The sequence below is a fragment of the Pezoporus wallicus genome, unplaced genomic scaffold (assembly GCF_028554395.1).
Source record: "Pezoporus wallicus isolate ANWC-B61680 ecotype Strahan unplaced genomic scaffold, APGP_CSIRO_Pwel_v1 contig_5601, whole genome shotgun sequence".
Classification (NCBI taxonomy): domain Eukaryota; kingdom Metazoa; phylum Chordata; class Aves; order Psittaciformes; family Psittacidae; genus Pezoporus; species Pezoporus wallicus.
The window spans coordinates 875,553-890,847 of record NW_026642944.1 but is presented as its reverse complement, the minus strand read 5'-3'; the positions used below and the strand labels follow the sequence as shown (position 1 = coordinate 890,847).

At 40.3% G+C, this 15,295-nt stretch overlaps 1 protein-coding gene across 2 annotated transcripts; it reads left to right on the top strand.

Annotated features, from left to right (window-relative positions):
• Nucleotides 1-1,560: 1,560 nt before the first annotated feature.
• Nucleotides 1,561-14,909, top strand: DAB2 (DAB adaptor protein 2). 2 transcript variants are annotated; one of them, XM_057433256.1, is made up of 14 exons: nt 1,561-1,712; nt 2,873-3,012; nt 3,740-3,838; nt 4,145-4,276; nt 6,348-6,435; nt 6,675-6,724; nt 6,945-6,992; nt 7,174-7,236; nt 8,502-9,134; nt 10,010-10,154; nt 10,730-11,257; nt 11,816-11,907; nt 12,715-12,779; nt 13,477-14,909. In XM_057433256.1, the coding sequence occupies exons 1-13, from the start codon at nt 1,619-1,621 to the stop codon at nt 12,772-12,774; spliced, it is 2,172 nt and encodes a 723-aa protein (XP_057289239.1). In that variant the 5' UTR covers nt 1,561-1,618; the 3' UTR covers nt 12,775-12,779; nt 13,477-14,909. The 2 variants fall into 2 exon arrangements, with proteins under 2 accessions (XP_057289239.1, XP_057289240.1); XM_057433257.1 differs by lacking the exon at nt 6,945-6,992.
• The last annotated feature ends 386 nt before the right edge of the window (nt 14,910-15,295 follow it).

Below are 15,295 nucleotides of genomic sequence, written 5' to 3'. Positions count from 1 at the left end.
ACTTTTCTCTCTGATTTACTTGAGCAATCCTAAACGTAATTGACAAACCATCTGGTAAGTGGCTAGATCTGACTTTGCATGTATTAACAGCTAGTTCCCTGAAGGCCTCCCTCCTGGCTAAATGGAAATGGAGGTCTTCAGGGTGAAATTCTCTCTTGGAGACCTAGGAATTTTTGTTTTTCCTATCTTAAGATTCAGTTAAGCGTTGACATCCATTGCTCTTAAGGCCAAGCTGGATGGGTCAGTCTGTAGCTAGTGACTTAGTAATGACTAGGGGGAAAGAGGGGAAGGCAGGAGTGAGAGCACAACCCTGAAAGTAACTTCCAAGTAACAGATAAAGCATTAGCTGTAACTAAGGCAAATGAGGAATACGCTCTTGGGAATTACAAGATTCTAATGCTAGAGGCTATGCAATGTTTCAGCGCTTGTATGTGTGTACAGTGTGTCTCAAACAGTGTGCTAAGTAAAAAGGGTGGTTTGATCTCTGGCTGCTTGCTGGGATATAGGGGAAATTACTAGTAGAGGGTAGCCCAGATAATTAATAATCTGAACAATATCTTGGCTTTATTTGTCACCCTAAAATTAAAGGGACTAACTGAAGCCACTGCAATACCCCAAACAGAAGATTTCATAGAACTGTTTCTGTGGGAAGTGTGAATGTCCAGTTCTTTGTGGCTGGGTATAGAACTTCAGAACTCTATACAGACAACGTGAGTCCTTCTATTTGGTAAATGTGAATCAATGCTTCAGCTGTGTAGGAACAAAACACAGTAACTGCAGGATTTTTATTTTTTTTTTTTTTTTAAGGATATTGTATTTCAGAGGCAAAAGGGTCTCCTGGTTATGACTAGTTGACTAGTTATCATACTAGTCCATAGTTTTTTTACTTGCAGGGTTTTTTTTTTAAAAAAAATCTAAGGTTACTTTATTAGTGTTAAGACAATGGTGTAGGGTTTTGGTTTCAGGTTTTGTTCTGGGGCTTTGTTTTGTTGGTTGGGTTTGGATTTTGGTTTTGTTGCTGTTTTTCCTGGAGCAGTCTGTCTGCAGCCTGAGACTACACTGGGGGTGGTATAGCCTCGAACGTCCATTAGTTATAGAAACATGAATAAGATGTAGTGGCTTCTTTTGGGTGTTCTGATGTCATCTTTAGGGGTGTTTGAAACAGATCATAGCAAGTGTTTCTTGCCTTCTCTCCTATCCTACTACAGAGATGCAGCTGGCAGTGCTGAAGGAGAATAGAGCAAAATACCTGAGGTTCTATAAATAGCTTTAAAGGGTAAAAAGCTAAAAGTTGACAGATTAAAACAGAGTGATGCAAGTACAGCCTGTGGTTGTAGGTCAGTGTGATCTACTGATTAAGTATCACTGAGGTGAGGGTTCATCACCTACTGGACATAACTTCGTGTTCTCTGTAGCCTGTAGGTATTGAGTTGGACTTCCTGTATGATCACTACTGAAGTTTACAGGCATTAGCAGGCTCCGGTGTCCAGCAGAACAAAGCTGGACTAACAAGCTTAATATTTTCTCTCTCAAGGTAAAATATTATGTCTGCCTACTAATTGGTTTTTTTTTTATTTTTTTTAAAACTACATCAAGCATACCTGACCACACTCTCATCATGTCTACTGAAGCTGAAACTACAACTGCCAATAACCAGCCTGAGCAACAGACTCCACCAAAAGCACAACCCTCAAAGAAGGAAAAAAAGAAAGGTGAGAAATATTTGCCTCTTGAACACTTCTTCCAGTATCATTTATCTTTCACTTGCCTGAAACTATGATCACTCTCACAGCATAGTTAAGTAATTTGGAAGTTTCAAACTGACTGGGAGAGTTAGCAAATAATCTAGTAAAATTAATCTGAAAGGTAGGATTTATCTTGAAAGGTTTTGGTTGGGTTTTTTTCCATCTCCATCTCTAAGTTCTAAAGCTCTCAGTTCCTCCTTGTTAAATGACTCATTTCCTGAGCCTGAGAAGTCACCAAAAGCCCAGAGAAGTGAAAGCCTCCTAGGGAGGTGACCAGACCCAGGACCATCCAGGTAGCTGTCAGTCTGAACCTGAACTCACTTCCTTCCAGAGAGGGAGTGATGTGTTAGATACAGACTCCTGTCCAGAGGAGCTAGAAAACTCATTTCATGGGTGTTACTGTAGATCCAGATTAAATGTTTTCACGTAAATATAATTACCTCATAGAGAAATACATGCTGAGGTACACAGTCAAAGTATGTTGAGCATGCAGAGAAGAAAAACAAGCAGTTCCGAGAAGTAATGGCAACAGCTGGAATAGTACATTAGCTTAAATCCCAATTTATTGTAGGGATGGGGGTACCAGGACTTGTTGTAGAAATAATGGTGCTGATAGAAAGTTCTAGCACAGGATCTAGGAGATTCTTGCATGCCAAGAAGAGGTCTGACTAGCACAGAACTAGGTACAAACATCTAAAAGGCATATTGTGCATCATGTATAGTCATGGGAAGTATCATTTCTGCTTGGTGTGTTTTCCTTCGCACTTGTATCTATTTGGCTGTTGCCTATAAATATTTCAGTCTTTTAAGTGGCAAACAATTGTTCTGAAGTCCCCAAATATTAAGCACTAAGCTCCACGCCTTGAATTGAGGCCAGATTCTACAAGAGTACAGTGACCTTAAAGGAGTAAATATCTTACCGTGCACATGGTACTGGAAGGACTAAGGATTGTTAGTCACATATACTTGAGGGACAGTTTTAATGTGTACTTACATGATGGTTTTGTTTGTTTAAGAACTCAAAGCCCAACATAAACATTTCTCTTTTTATTAAAAAAAAAGCCAAAAAACAAAAAAACACAAAACAAGCAAACAACAAAAAAAACCAAACTTTTCTCTGTCTCCAGGGTCAGAAAAGACAGATGAATCTCTCTTGACTAGATTCAAAGGCGATGGTGTAAGGTACAAAGCTAAACTGATTGGCATTGATGATGTCCCAGAGGCAAGAGGAGACAAAATGAGTCAGGATTCAATGATGAAGCTGAAGGTAAGGGTTTGAGCTGGCATGTCAGGAACACCTTCTGGGTAACCTTCAGAAAGCAGATCAAATTATTACTTTGGCACAAGCTCCATGCAGCTTAATGGTAACACAGTAAAATAACAGCACATCCTAGATGCATGTTACTTCTAAGGCTATAACCCCTTACTCAAAGAACAGGGTTTCTCTAATAGCTTGGGAATGCTCCTTTGGTTCTCTTGTAGGCATCCAGTATGGATGCTAATAGTATGAACTTGATCACAGTGAGCTTGGGTTTTGGACAGTGAGGGAGGAACTGTGCAATTTAACACTGACCTCAAAGCACAAATTGGCATCCTGTGGCAATAGTGACACCAAGAAATACAAATAAGCCAAAGAATAAATGAGGCTGCAAAAACAAAAAATTATTTGTGAAGTTGTGAACACTCACATACCTTCAAATCAGGCTGAGAAAGCTCATAAAGGTGCTGCTACTGAAGCAGTTTAATGAACTAAGATAAGTTTTAAAACTCTAAAACATCTACAGGGGAGCCACAACCTAGTTCTGATGTATTGCCTCAAACCTAGTCAGGCATATATTGCAAGAGGAATGCTGCTTAAATTGTACAGTTGCATAAGAATAACTAGATTAGCACTAATATGATCACAGCCTTGGGCTCATGGGGAATGTAAGGGAACAGCTTTAAACTCAATCTAACACAAATCTCATCAATTGTTTGATATTCATCCTTTCTAGGGAATGGCAGCAGCAGCCCGTTCCCAGGGTCAACACAAACAGAAGATCTGGGTGAACATATCCCTCTCTGGTATCAAAATAATAGATGAGAAAACTGGGGTAAGATATGATTTGCTTTCTTAATGTGATTCTTAAAGCATGTGAGGCGCTTGGAAGTTAGACCATCTGAACTAGATGCCTTATAGCCTCATGTTTGCCTTTTCACATGTGAAAAGTGGCTTGTGAAATGGCTGGTAATGCCTTCTGCCAGAAAGATAACTACATCTTATTGTAGTTAATCGAAGTCTGATAAATGAGTCTTGAAATGAAGTCTTATAACTGTCTCAATCATTCTAATTACAGAGAAAATCGGCTATTATGTCCCTAGCAATTTAAACCATATCCCCCCCCTCCCCCCAATCCTAGGTCATAGAGCATGAACATCCAGTAAACAAAATCTCCTTTATTGCTCGGGATGTGACAGACAATCGTGCCTTTGGCTATATATGTGGAGGAGAAGGTCAACACCAGTTTTTTGCTATAAAAACAGCTCAACAGGTATGGATCAGACACCCTTTTCTACTTGCTATAACTGATGCTATTATGTGAACACTTAATGTGTGATAAATGTAATACTTTGCTGGTAGCCCTGTAAGGTACAGGGGAATACCAACACAGAATTGACTCTTCTCCTGCAGGAGGGCAGTAGGAATTGACTGTATTACCAGTGACTCCTATCTTGTTCAGCTTTTCTGTAGTCCAGAAGAAAAAAAATCAAGTAGCCTTGCTTACTATAATTAACCTTGCTTAATTTGTCCATGCAATCATTAGTGAGGTGAAAGGGAGCCACTATCATAGGCTTTCCTGTACAGTGTGCTGTTATTCTTAGTGAGAAGGCTATTTCTTGAGTCAAGTAGCCAAAGATTCACTCGGAATTAACAGTAAGTATGTTAGAACTCCACTAGTCTAGTTCACATGCTGCTTTATCTTGACAGCAGTGAAAACAGACTTGCTCAACTGCAATACTGTTTCTGGGGCCAGTGAATGGTAGGTCTGGTCTTCCTGGACTTGTTTCAGGGAGGCATTCTGATCCTTCTATGGCAAGTTCCTCCCTATGAAGAGATCCTATATACAGGGTTTGTCTCTCTGAAGCGAATCTGTACAAAAGCAGTATTGGAAACAAGCTACTTGGAATTACTCCTGAATATTACAGAGCTTCCTTAATGACCTGAACCTAGTTAGAGATTTATAATTTATTAGCTTGCTTTATGATGTCTTTATAATAGTCACTATAATGACATAGAATCATAGAACAACTAGAGTTGAAAAGGACCTTAACATCATCTAGTTCCAACCCCCCTGCCATGGGCAGGGAGCCACATCTTCAAAGCTAGTAATGTCTCCACAGACGTCCCTGCTTGTCCTCCTGGAGAACATGTTGGCAGCTTCAGACCCTTTACAGGCAGAACTGAGGGCCTCCTTGTTGGAGCATGTAACACCTTCTCTTAAACCTGTTTTTATTAGTTTGAGTCCTATGTTATACTGGCTTTACTGGAATTGTAGATTAAATACAAAAGCTTTCTGTTTGTTCTCTAGAGTCGAGTCTGTTCTCAGAGCTTTTCACCATGGGGTGCTACTTGTCAGCCTACAAGCTTAATCAAGCTGTAGATGCTCTTGACTTGCTGCTAGTTGTTTTTAACACAAACTTGTCTAGCTGAGAAGCGAAGACTTCTACAGCTCTAGACTTCTGCAGCTGTACTGTTTGTCAAAGTTGGTAATTGTTGAAATGGCTTTCCCAGCAGTTGCTTGCCTAAAACCCTCAATTAGGAAAGTATGATGCTTGGACATGAACAGTGAGATCTGTTCACCAGATTCTCCGCTTCAGCCAGTGGTAGTGGTTGAAAAGGCAGACTTGTCCTGCTCTAGGCACTGTTACAGTTGCTGTATTCCTCAAGCAAAAGTTCCAAATCAATACAGCTGAGCCTGCCACTACCTCAGTAATGACTCAAGACATTCTTGTTAATGCTTGTACAGGGAATGCAACACCTTTCTAATTCATGCTAAATTGTAATCTAACTCACACCAAATTGTCATTGTGATACAAATACCACTTTAAGCTGGTATCTGCTCTATGCATATGAGGTGATGATAATCTTACCTTATACTTGTTTTCCGTATTTACTATTTGCATCCTGTCTAAAATAATGTGGTATTAGCTATAGAAGCTTTCCCCAGGTTCAGTGTTAGAGGTGGTGAACACAGATGGACGCAAAATGCTTTTCTTCATGAGACTACCAAAAGGCTTGGGTAAACTTTGCACTTTCAAGGAAATAAGATTAGAAATTGCCATGCACTTATGAAATCTTGTGCTGTAACTTTCTAGCAAAAACATGGCGTAGCACAAATACATACAGCATCTTTCCCTGTGGAGTTAACATCAGTTTTGAGTTGGTTGTGATCTATTACGCTTGGATTCTGCATAAGCTCTCTTCTATGTAGACTAGACAGTCCTTTAAACGCTTGCTTTTCCTATTATCTTGCCATTTAGGAAAGTTCAGCCTACTGCACAGCGTGCTTTAGAAGTCCAGGGAGAAGCAGTACATGGACTAAAAACTACATTCTTTTTCAGGCTGAGCCTCTAGTTGTTGATCTTAAGGACCTTTTCCAACTAATATATAATATGAAGAAGAAACAAGAGGAAGACAAGAAAAAGGCAAGTAAAATTAGAAAAACTGCATTAGTCTACATAGAAATAAAGCTTGCTTCAGCTTTGCCTTGGCTGTTAGACTTGACTCTCAGGTCTGTCTAAATCTAGGATCACTTGAAGCTATTGTTTAGTAACTGTATCACCAGTTTAATTACCTCCTAATCTGGTAAGCTCTCCAAAGTGAAAGTCTTTGGATATTCTACATGATGTCTGGGTACTAAAAGCCCTCTTTTCCTCTTTAGAGTGAAGAAGCAGATAAGACCGAGGTAAGTCACTCCAACTTAGCCTCACTTATTAAGGTATGCTGCTGCAACACAACTAGCTTTTGACTTCCTTTACACTGCCAGCAATATGGAGGCAATGTGAGGTGCCCATTTACATTTAAATGGGAGTAAAAGGGGCCTACAGAACTGAGTAGTGACCTCCCTTATACTTCACCTTTTGTTGAAGCTTGCAAGTCCTTGCTTAAGGCAAATCTTGATCATCCAGTTGTTGCTGACAGTTATCCATCTGTTACAGAGTGGTGGCGAAGCACCACCTGCTGATCGAGCTGAAAAAATGAAACCGGTAGGTTAAATTTTAGAACTTCATGCTGATGCCACTAAGGAGTTCATAACTGACTGTCTCCATATTGTGTGGGAGTTGCAGTATTTATAGATGAGCTTACAGTAGATCTGTATGACGTTTGACTCTTGCTCTTGCAAGAACTATAACAGATACCAATTCTTTCAATATTTCTGGCTTCAAGGGAGTTGACCAGATGGACTTATTTGGGGATATGTCAACACCTCCTGATATGAGCAGTCCCACAGTAAGTAGAATCTAGTTTAGCTTTCTTAGATTATGCTTTGAGAGCAAACTTAGTCCTAGTAATAAGATCTGGTTTTATTTTGTTAATCTTGGTTTCTGATTTGACTGAGACATTTGTCTAGTTATTGGCGTACTACGGTCTTCGGGATATAATAGTATCTACTTACTGACTAGAGTAGCTCCTGTCATTTTTATCCAGCAGAGTTCACTTGAGACTTCGTGACAGGGATAATACTGTATTGCTAGTCATAGAATCATAGAATGGATTGGATTTGGGCTGGAAACCAAAAGATTGTCTAGTTCCAACCCTCCTGGCAGGAGCAGGGAAACATTCTGATAGACCAAGTTGCTCCAAGCCCTATCCAGCCTGGCCTTGGAGCTCTGCCAGGGATGGGGCAGCCACAGCTTCTCTGGGCAACCTGTGCCAGCACCTCACCACCCTCACAGTAAAGAACTTATTCCTAATATCTAGTTTACATTTACTCTCATTTTAAAACCATTACTCCTCATCCTGTCACTACACTCACAGATAAAGATATCCTCCTCATCTTTATGGACAAGTGAACCCTTAAGTCACTTGGAGTTGACTCCTGGCTGTTCTAGGTCAGTAGCCCTAGTTCAAGATTTGGCTTATCTCCACAGAAATGTGCATAAACCTTCTCTTAGCTCAGTATGACCCCTGAAATCTTACCAGTTTATTCTGACACTGTAAGATACTATCAGGTGTGATACAATTGGTGCTGTCAAGCCAGCTAGTGACCCAGTCTTTACCTTTCTATTGCCTGCTTGATGGAGAGATGACATGTTAAAATCTTCCACTGTCAAATACCTCTCCAATCTTACTCTGAAGCTCAGATTGCAACTTGGAATCACACTAAGGCAGTGTGATTTCACAGCTTGTCAAAACAAAGGACTAGAACTCAAACAAGAGTTCTTGACTTCAGTGAAAGCTTAGGTGTAATTAGTGCTTGGTGACTGGTCTCTGGTCCATAGAGCAAGCATTTGACACTTAACTGAGTTTTAAAACAGGTAGTTTTAGAACCTCTGTGTTAAAAACAAGTAGCTGTGACTTGATGACAGCCAGCAATACTTGTCTTGGTGACTTACAAGATGACGCTTTAGTGCAACTTCTGTTACACTGAATACTTCTAAGTATAATGCATTGGATACTTGGTTCTCTCTTTTTGCAGCTGTTTTCCTTGAATTTGTATACTATGCAGCAAGTCCTACATAAAACTAACTCTGTTTTTCTTTCTGGACAAATAGGAAGCTAAAGAGATTCTTTTAGTGGATTTAAATTCTGAAATTGAAACCAAACAGACTTTTACAAAAGAGGATCTCTTCTTGAATGGCAACACAACCTCTCTTCCACTACCAAAGCCACAGCCACCCTTCTTGCCTGAGAGTTCTTTCTCTACCAGTCTCAGCTTTTTTCCTACACCTAATCCAGACCCTTTCAGTGATGATCCTTTTGCACAGCCAGACCAATCTGCACCACCTTCATTTGATTCTCTAAAATCTGCTCAGAAGAAGGAAAGTCTGAATACCTTGACACCGGTGTGTAATGATCCTTCATGTGGTGATATTGACTCCTTTGGTAAAGAGTTTGACCAGATCTCTAATAGAACTAGCAAACAAGAAGCCATAACATACCAGTGGCCACTTGAGAGTAAGTCACCTGCAGCAAAAACTCCAGATGGGGTACCAGAGAGTGAACAGAATGGTGCTCATAAAACCCTGTCAGACCTGTTTGTGGAAGGCCCTTCCAAAGGAGTATCTCTGCAGAATGGAGTAAAGCTGGATTCTGAAAACAATATGCAATTCATGTCACATGAGCCCATAACAATTAGCCCACCACCACAAAGCACCAAGCCAGGAAGAGGAAGGAGGTCTGTCAAGGTGAACAATGTTCAAGTAATTAATAGTGATATGCATGCTGCTACTCAGAAGCTGGGTGAAGGAATCTTTTCTTTCCTTTTACTGTGTAACTGGCTAAATAGCTTCACAGCACATCTACTTCCTTTCTACCTGTTGTGCTTACTCTAACATCTCTGCAGCCATGGTACATTCTAACACTCATAAATATTTCATAGTAGCTATGATCACTAAATTATATACTCTCTTCCTTAATGCTGCCGTTCTTCTGTAAAGGTCTGCAAAGGTAAGTATGCTGCTATATACATTGATACTTGATATAAATGCCAAACCTGTTAAGATAGCTTTATGCCCATCAACCTGTGTATCGTAACAACGAGTTATGAATATTAACTTGCAGATGTCTATATAGTTTCTCAGCACCTGCCTGCTGAAGGCAATTTCAGCAACTTGCTTGATAAGACATAGCGTGGCTTTTGGTCAGCTGCATTTGTTCTGCACTCAAATGATGCAAAACTCTGCTGCCAGCCTTGCCACAACTGCAGGGGTCACTGTACACTGAGTAGGAATATTTAGAGGGGTCGGGATAAGAGGAAAGCTCATTATGATAGCAAATAATTCGGTCCCTTTAAATCTTACTCTGCTGTTGGCTTTTAACTACTATATATTATACCTACTTAATGCCATGCATCTCAGTAGGTGTGAACAAAATGTTGTAGTTTGAAACTCTTACACTTGGTCTCTGAAGGATACACCAAAGCTTCCATCTCTCCTCTAGCTGTTAAAGAAGCTTGTAGCTCTGGACTGGTGGGTCTTGATCATCTAGCATGTGTTCTGCCATGCCATCTCACTAAGTTTGTTTTTTTGTTTGTTTTCTTTTTGTTTTTTCTCCTTTCTAGAATGCATCAGATGACTTATTTAGCTCTGACTTCTTTGTGCCAACTAAAGAGAGCCTTAGCTTGACCTCAGTGGCACAAACAGGACCTGTGCCACTGGACCTCTTCAGAACAAATCATACCACAGCATCTCCACTGGCTGGTCTAGGTTAGTTCACAAGTGAAGGTCTTGTTCCCATCTAAGATATCTGCTAACACCAAAACAGGGGTTCTAGTTTTCCTTCATATGTAGTTTGGTGCCCTTTAATCCGTGTGCTGTCTGCCTTAACTATTAAGTCCTGCAAACAGAGGCATAAACTCTGCATCTTTAACTAGAACAGCATTTTTTGCTTTAACTTTGATAGTAGATTTCTGCTTCAGGTACACAAGGTTCAAGTGTGCCAGGCACAACTCGGGATGCTGCAGAGTTTTAGTACTCATTTGCACAGAAGTAACTATTTGGCAAATGCATCTGTCACTTCTGTGCTGGGACTGTATAATAAAAGTACCTTCTTTTATTATATCAGTCTTAATTCTGTTCTTTGACTTAAATGGAGCATAGTAAAAAATGTTAACCTCTTGCTCTCCTCCCCAAATGACTTGATTTTTTAAGTGTAAATCAACACATTTTTACAAACAGTACATGGAATATGTTTTGCTGGTACCCTCAGTGGAATTGATACCCTTCTTGAGGTCTTCTGATCGATGAAGTGCTGTATAACAACAATCTCGCCCTCCCCCCAGGTGGCATGACAATAACTTCACCATGGAGTGCACAGACAACTGCTTTCACCCAGGCTGCCTCAGTCTTTCCTGGGTCCGTGATGCCTGCTCAGTCTACAGGATTTACTCAGCCATTTACCTTTGGTACTCAAACAGTGCCAAGCTGGAGCCAGCCTGCACCTTTTGCTACAGCAGCCTCTCAGCCCTCTGGTCTCTGGGCACAGCCAGCACAAATACCATCTAATCCATGGGTGAAGCAACCTAGTGCTGTAAATCCCTTCCAGAGTAGTGTGTTCCCATCTTCAGCACTGCCTGCTCAGATCCAGTCTGTACTGCCCTCCATGCCAACAACAACCACCATCCCGCCTCAGCCACCACCTAGAGCTGCACCTCAGAAGGAGCTTTCCAAGAAAGAAAGTGATGCTTTTATTGCTCTGGATCCTCTTGGTGATAAAGAGATGAAGGATGTCAAGGAAATGTTCAAAGACTTCCATCTGACAAAGCCACCTGCAGTACCAGCGAGAAGAGGAGAACAGCAAAACCTTCCAGGTGCTTCTGGAGCTTTCAGCAATTATTTTAGTAGCAAAGCAGGCATTCAAGATAATACAGATCATGATGGCATGGAAGCTAGCAAGCTCTCTGCCAAAATGACTGGTGAAATTTATTTTTTTTTTTTTTCCTTGAAGAGCTGCTCAGGGATTGGGATGACTGATCACTGGTCTTTTTTTTTTTTTTTTTAGTAGAACTGAAAATTTGATTCAATGATTACTGAAACCAGGTTGAAGGGCTGTCTCCCTTCATACTGTTGCAGAATTGATCAATGTCAGTGGCCAAACACTGACACCTAGTGCCTAAACTGTTTGACTAGAATGAGGAAAAATAGGTTTGTCTGTACAGTGTTAAAAGTCCAATGTCCCAGCTGGCTTAAGTGTCATTAGGGACAAGCAGGAGATAAAATTGTGAGATCACTCAAAGTGACTTTTATGTGGACTTTTTCATGTACTGTTCTCTGATTCTATGGTTCTGTGAGCTCTGGTGTTGGTCAGGCAGAGCTGAGGACTTGTTAAAGCTTTTAAATGATTACAGCAGTACGTCTCTTTTCCTTAGAGCCACCAAAGCCTGTTCCCCAACAAAGTGTGCTGCCTACTGATGTCCTATTTGAAACTCAAGCTAAAACAGACCTTTTCAGTGCCTCATCTGTAAGTAGTAACAAAAAACAAGCAAACAAAAAAACTAACCGAAAACCAACCCAATCAGTCTTTCCTTAAGAGGGGTGTCTGTGTTTGACCACTGTCTTAGTTCTGGCTTTAGAGTCTGTGGAACAAAATTTCTTCTATGTATGAAGCTAATAATTAATCTAATATAGGGCACTTGTGCAAGAAGGCAACAAAGTATGATTCCATTTGGCTTGGGTCCATAACCAGTTCCCCACAATGCAAGCGCTAGCAGGAATGTCTTCAGTATTGGGAGCTTCTACAAAAGACTGTAAAATCAGGTCGATGCAGAATTCTTCCACTTTGGTTGTACTTACCTTTCTGTGGAATAGACTAGTGCAGAATGTGCAGCTCCCTTGCTGAATAGATGGGAGGCTTCCATGTTCATTACCCCCTGGGGGAAGAGGCTTAACCACATCACCTCCTTTGGGACACAGCACTTCAAGCCCTTGGTGAAAACTCTGGGTCTGTTCCTGAATGCTGTGTTAAGACATTTAGCATCTGGTTAAAATAAATCTGATCACAACTACACTGGCTCTGTTCCAAATAAGTGTTCAGGCATCACATGTGGCTTTTCTGGAAGATACCTTGGTTTAGACTAGGATAACTGCTAACATGGCTTTAGAGCCCTTTTCTCTTGGTAGCACAGTGCAGTTAATGTATACTCAACAGGGACTCTACAGTATTCAATCCAGAAAGTGTTTGGAACAGGAACTAGCTGACACAGTCATGCAGATTAAACCTGGTGAAACCTTGAAACCCACTAACAGTTCATGATCTCTTTTTCCCCAGGGAGAATCTCAGAAACCACCTGATTCTTTCGGTGATCCTTTTGGCAACCCATTTGTATAGATCAGGTAAGTCTTTCACTAATAAGACAACCTACTTCATTCTCTAAAACCTTTGGTAAAGAGCTGGCTAAAATCTACTCTAGCTCAACTCTAGTGCTTCTCTGAAGTATGGTGAACAGCCTCTGGAAGAACACCTGCTAGAAACCCTCTACTCAGAGTTGTACATGGCTGCATCCCAGCTAAGCCTAGCCAGCTTCACTTTCTTAGAAATAAAGATTTATTCTTTCACAGCCTTAGGTTTCAAGGCCACAACAGAACTCAACTTTTTCCTTGAAGGAAGTTAATGAGTAATTCTGTACTGCAAAACTCAGAGGGGCTGACTAAATTCCTTCAGATATCTCTCGGAGAGTGTTAGAACACAGCACCCCATACAAATTTCTGAAGCTTAATCCCCTGAATAATTGCAGTCTTGTACTCTGGGTGAATTTGGAGTAAAAACAGAGTAAGGGCTCTTGTGAGGGCTTTGGTTACTAGAAACTAATGTAACTAGCTTTTTTACCATTGATTAAAGAACATGAACTGTCATACTAGCAATACTATTTTTCTGACACACTTCTGTTAGAAGCCAGACAGTGTATGAGGGGAAGACTTAGAAGACAAGTGTTGCTATTTATTGCTTTAGTTTTGTTCTCTGTGGCTCTAAGCAAGTTTAAACAATATAACTTGTAGCTATCCTAACCCTAAGTCTTTTTCATCACACTAGGTATAACTGGAAAAGGACAAATGGAATAACTGGATCTCTTCTCAACATGATTTTTCTACGTTTCACTTTGCTGTCTGCCACTCTTGCTGCTGTTCCATGATGTCTGTAATCTAAATATTTCTAGGTGGATTGAAACACAAACTCTCAAAGAACATGCTGTGAAGATGATAATTCAGGGCAAAGCAAATGGAGAGTTGGACTTGAGTTTGACTTGGAGACCCAAATTCAAATTGGTGGATGTTAATTTTACTTTAGTTCTTTGCAGTTTTCTGTAGAAGAGCTTAGAAACACTAGGTCTTGTGAACATGGTCACTGCAATTCTTCTTTCTATAGCACTTACTGTCCTAAAATACAGGAACTGAATGTACCTGAGGAGGAAGTGAAGAAGGGAATTGAATTAGTAGCTAAAGTTCCACAACTAAATCTAGGTCATCTGCCTGTTAACACAGCAGCACCCAGTTAAGTGGATACTACTGAGCTCTAGTTGGTGACTGGTCATATGACTTGGTCTCTGAGCCAAAGATGTAAACTGTATGGAAAGGAAAAATAATAAATCTAATATTTGACTATTTAATGGTAAAATTATCATTCTACCATGAATGTTTAATAAAGGGACTAACTATGGGGTCTGTAACAACTGTGGGAGTCGTGAGTATTAGAGGTCTACACTGTAGGGTCGGATAAGCTGAAACACTTCTTGCAGAACATTGAAGTAGTCATGGATACTAACTGTTCTCTTGGTGCTAATATGGGGATCTTTTTTTTTCAGAGAGGGAAATCCACTAGGATTATTTTTCTATGAATGTGGCTTGGCAGACAAATGGAACAAGCAGATAGGCTTCTTGCGTATATCTCAGTGAATGTCCCTGATGTTGCTCAGTTTCAGTTGTCACATGGTGCAGTGTGACATGTTTCCAGTGTGTTAGAAAGCAAAAAGACAATCAAGGCTTCATACCAAGCCTAGATTCCTTGTGAACAGATCTACCACCTCTGTGCCATTAATGTGTGGTAGTCTTCCATTTCTTGAAAACTGCCTTTTCTAAGGAATCTCTTTACTAACTTCTCTAGATCAGTTGGCTGTAACTGACTATAACAGCTGCATTCTTGGCCAGTGGGGATTGCTGGTGTGTCGGAGGTTTTTCTGATAATACCAAGTATAAACTTGAAATAGTATTGTTAAATCAAATGCCTAATCAGCTGCTGAAGAGCAAGTCAACTTGAACACAGCCTTAGTACTCAATTCAGCCAGTCATGCAATAGTCTTGTATATAAACCTCTTGCACTTTCTGTAATGCAAAAAAGCTATGAATTTTAAGTATTTGTCTCAAACTGGAAATGTAGAAACTTATGGATGTTACACTGTTATATAAAACTGTAGTATCTCAAGCAATGTTACCTAATGACATTAAACAGAAGCAACTCTTCATATCAAACATCAGTGTGGCTGTTGATTCTGTCTTCCATAATTCAATTTTGTTTCAGTTGTCAGTAGGAGTTCAGAACTCGCTAAAGATTTTCTCATATGTTCTTAACTATAGCTGCCTGAGAGCAAGTTCTTAAGTCTTTCTGTGGCTTCTTGCATCAGGCCTGTTCCACAAGTTTTGTCCCACAGTAAAAAAGTAAAACCCCAGCTAACTTAGTAAATTGTCTGTAGAAGTTTGTCCCATAAGTTGCTTAGCCTGAATCTGCTGATACTAAAGATGCTTTTTTGTTCCTTGTTGCAGCACCCTGGAAGCCAGTTCCTTAAATTGCATTGCCTTAAGAAGTTTCACTAATTCAACTTGTCTATTCCAACTTTGAAGGAGGTCTAAACTGATGC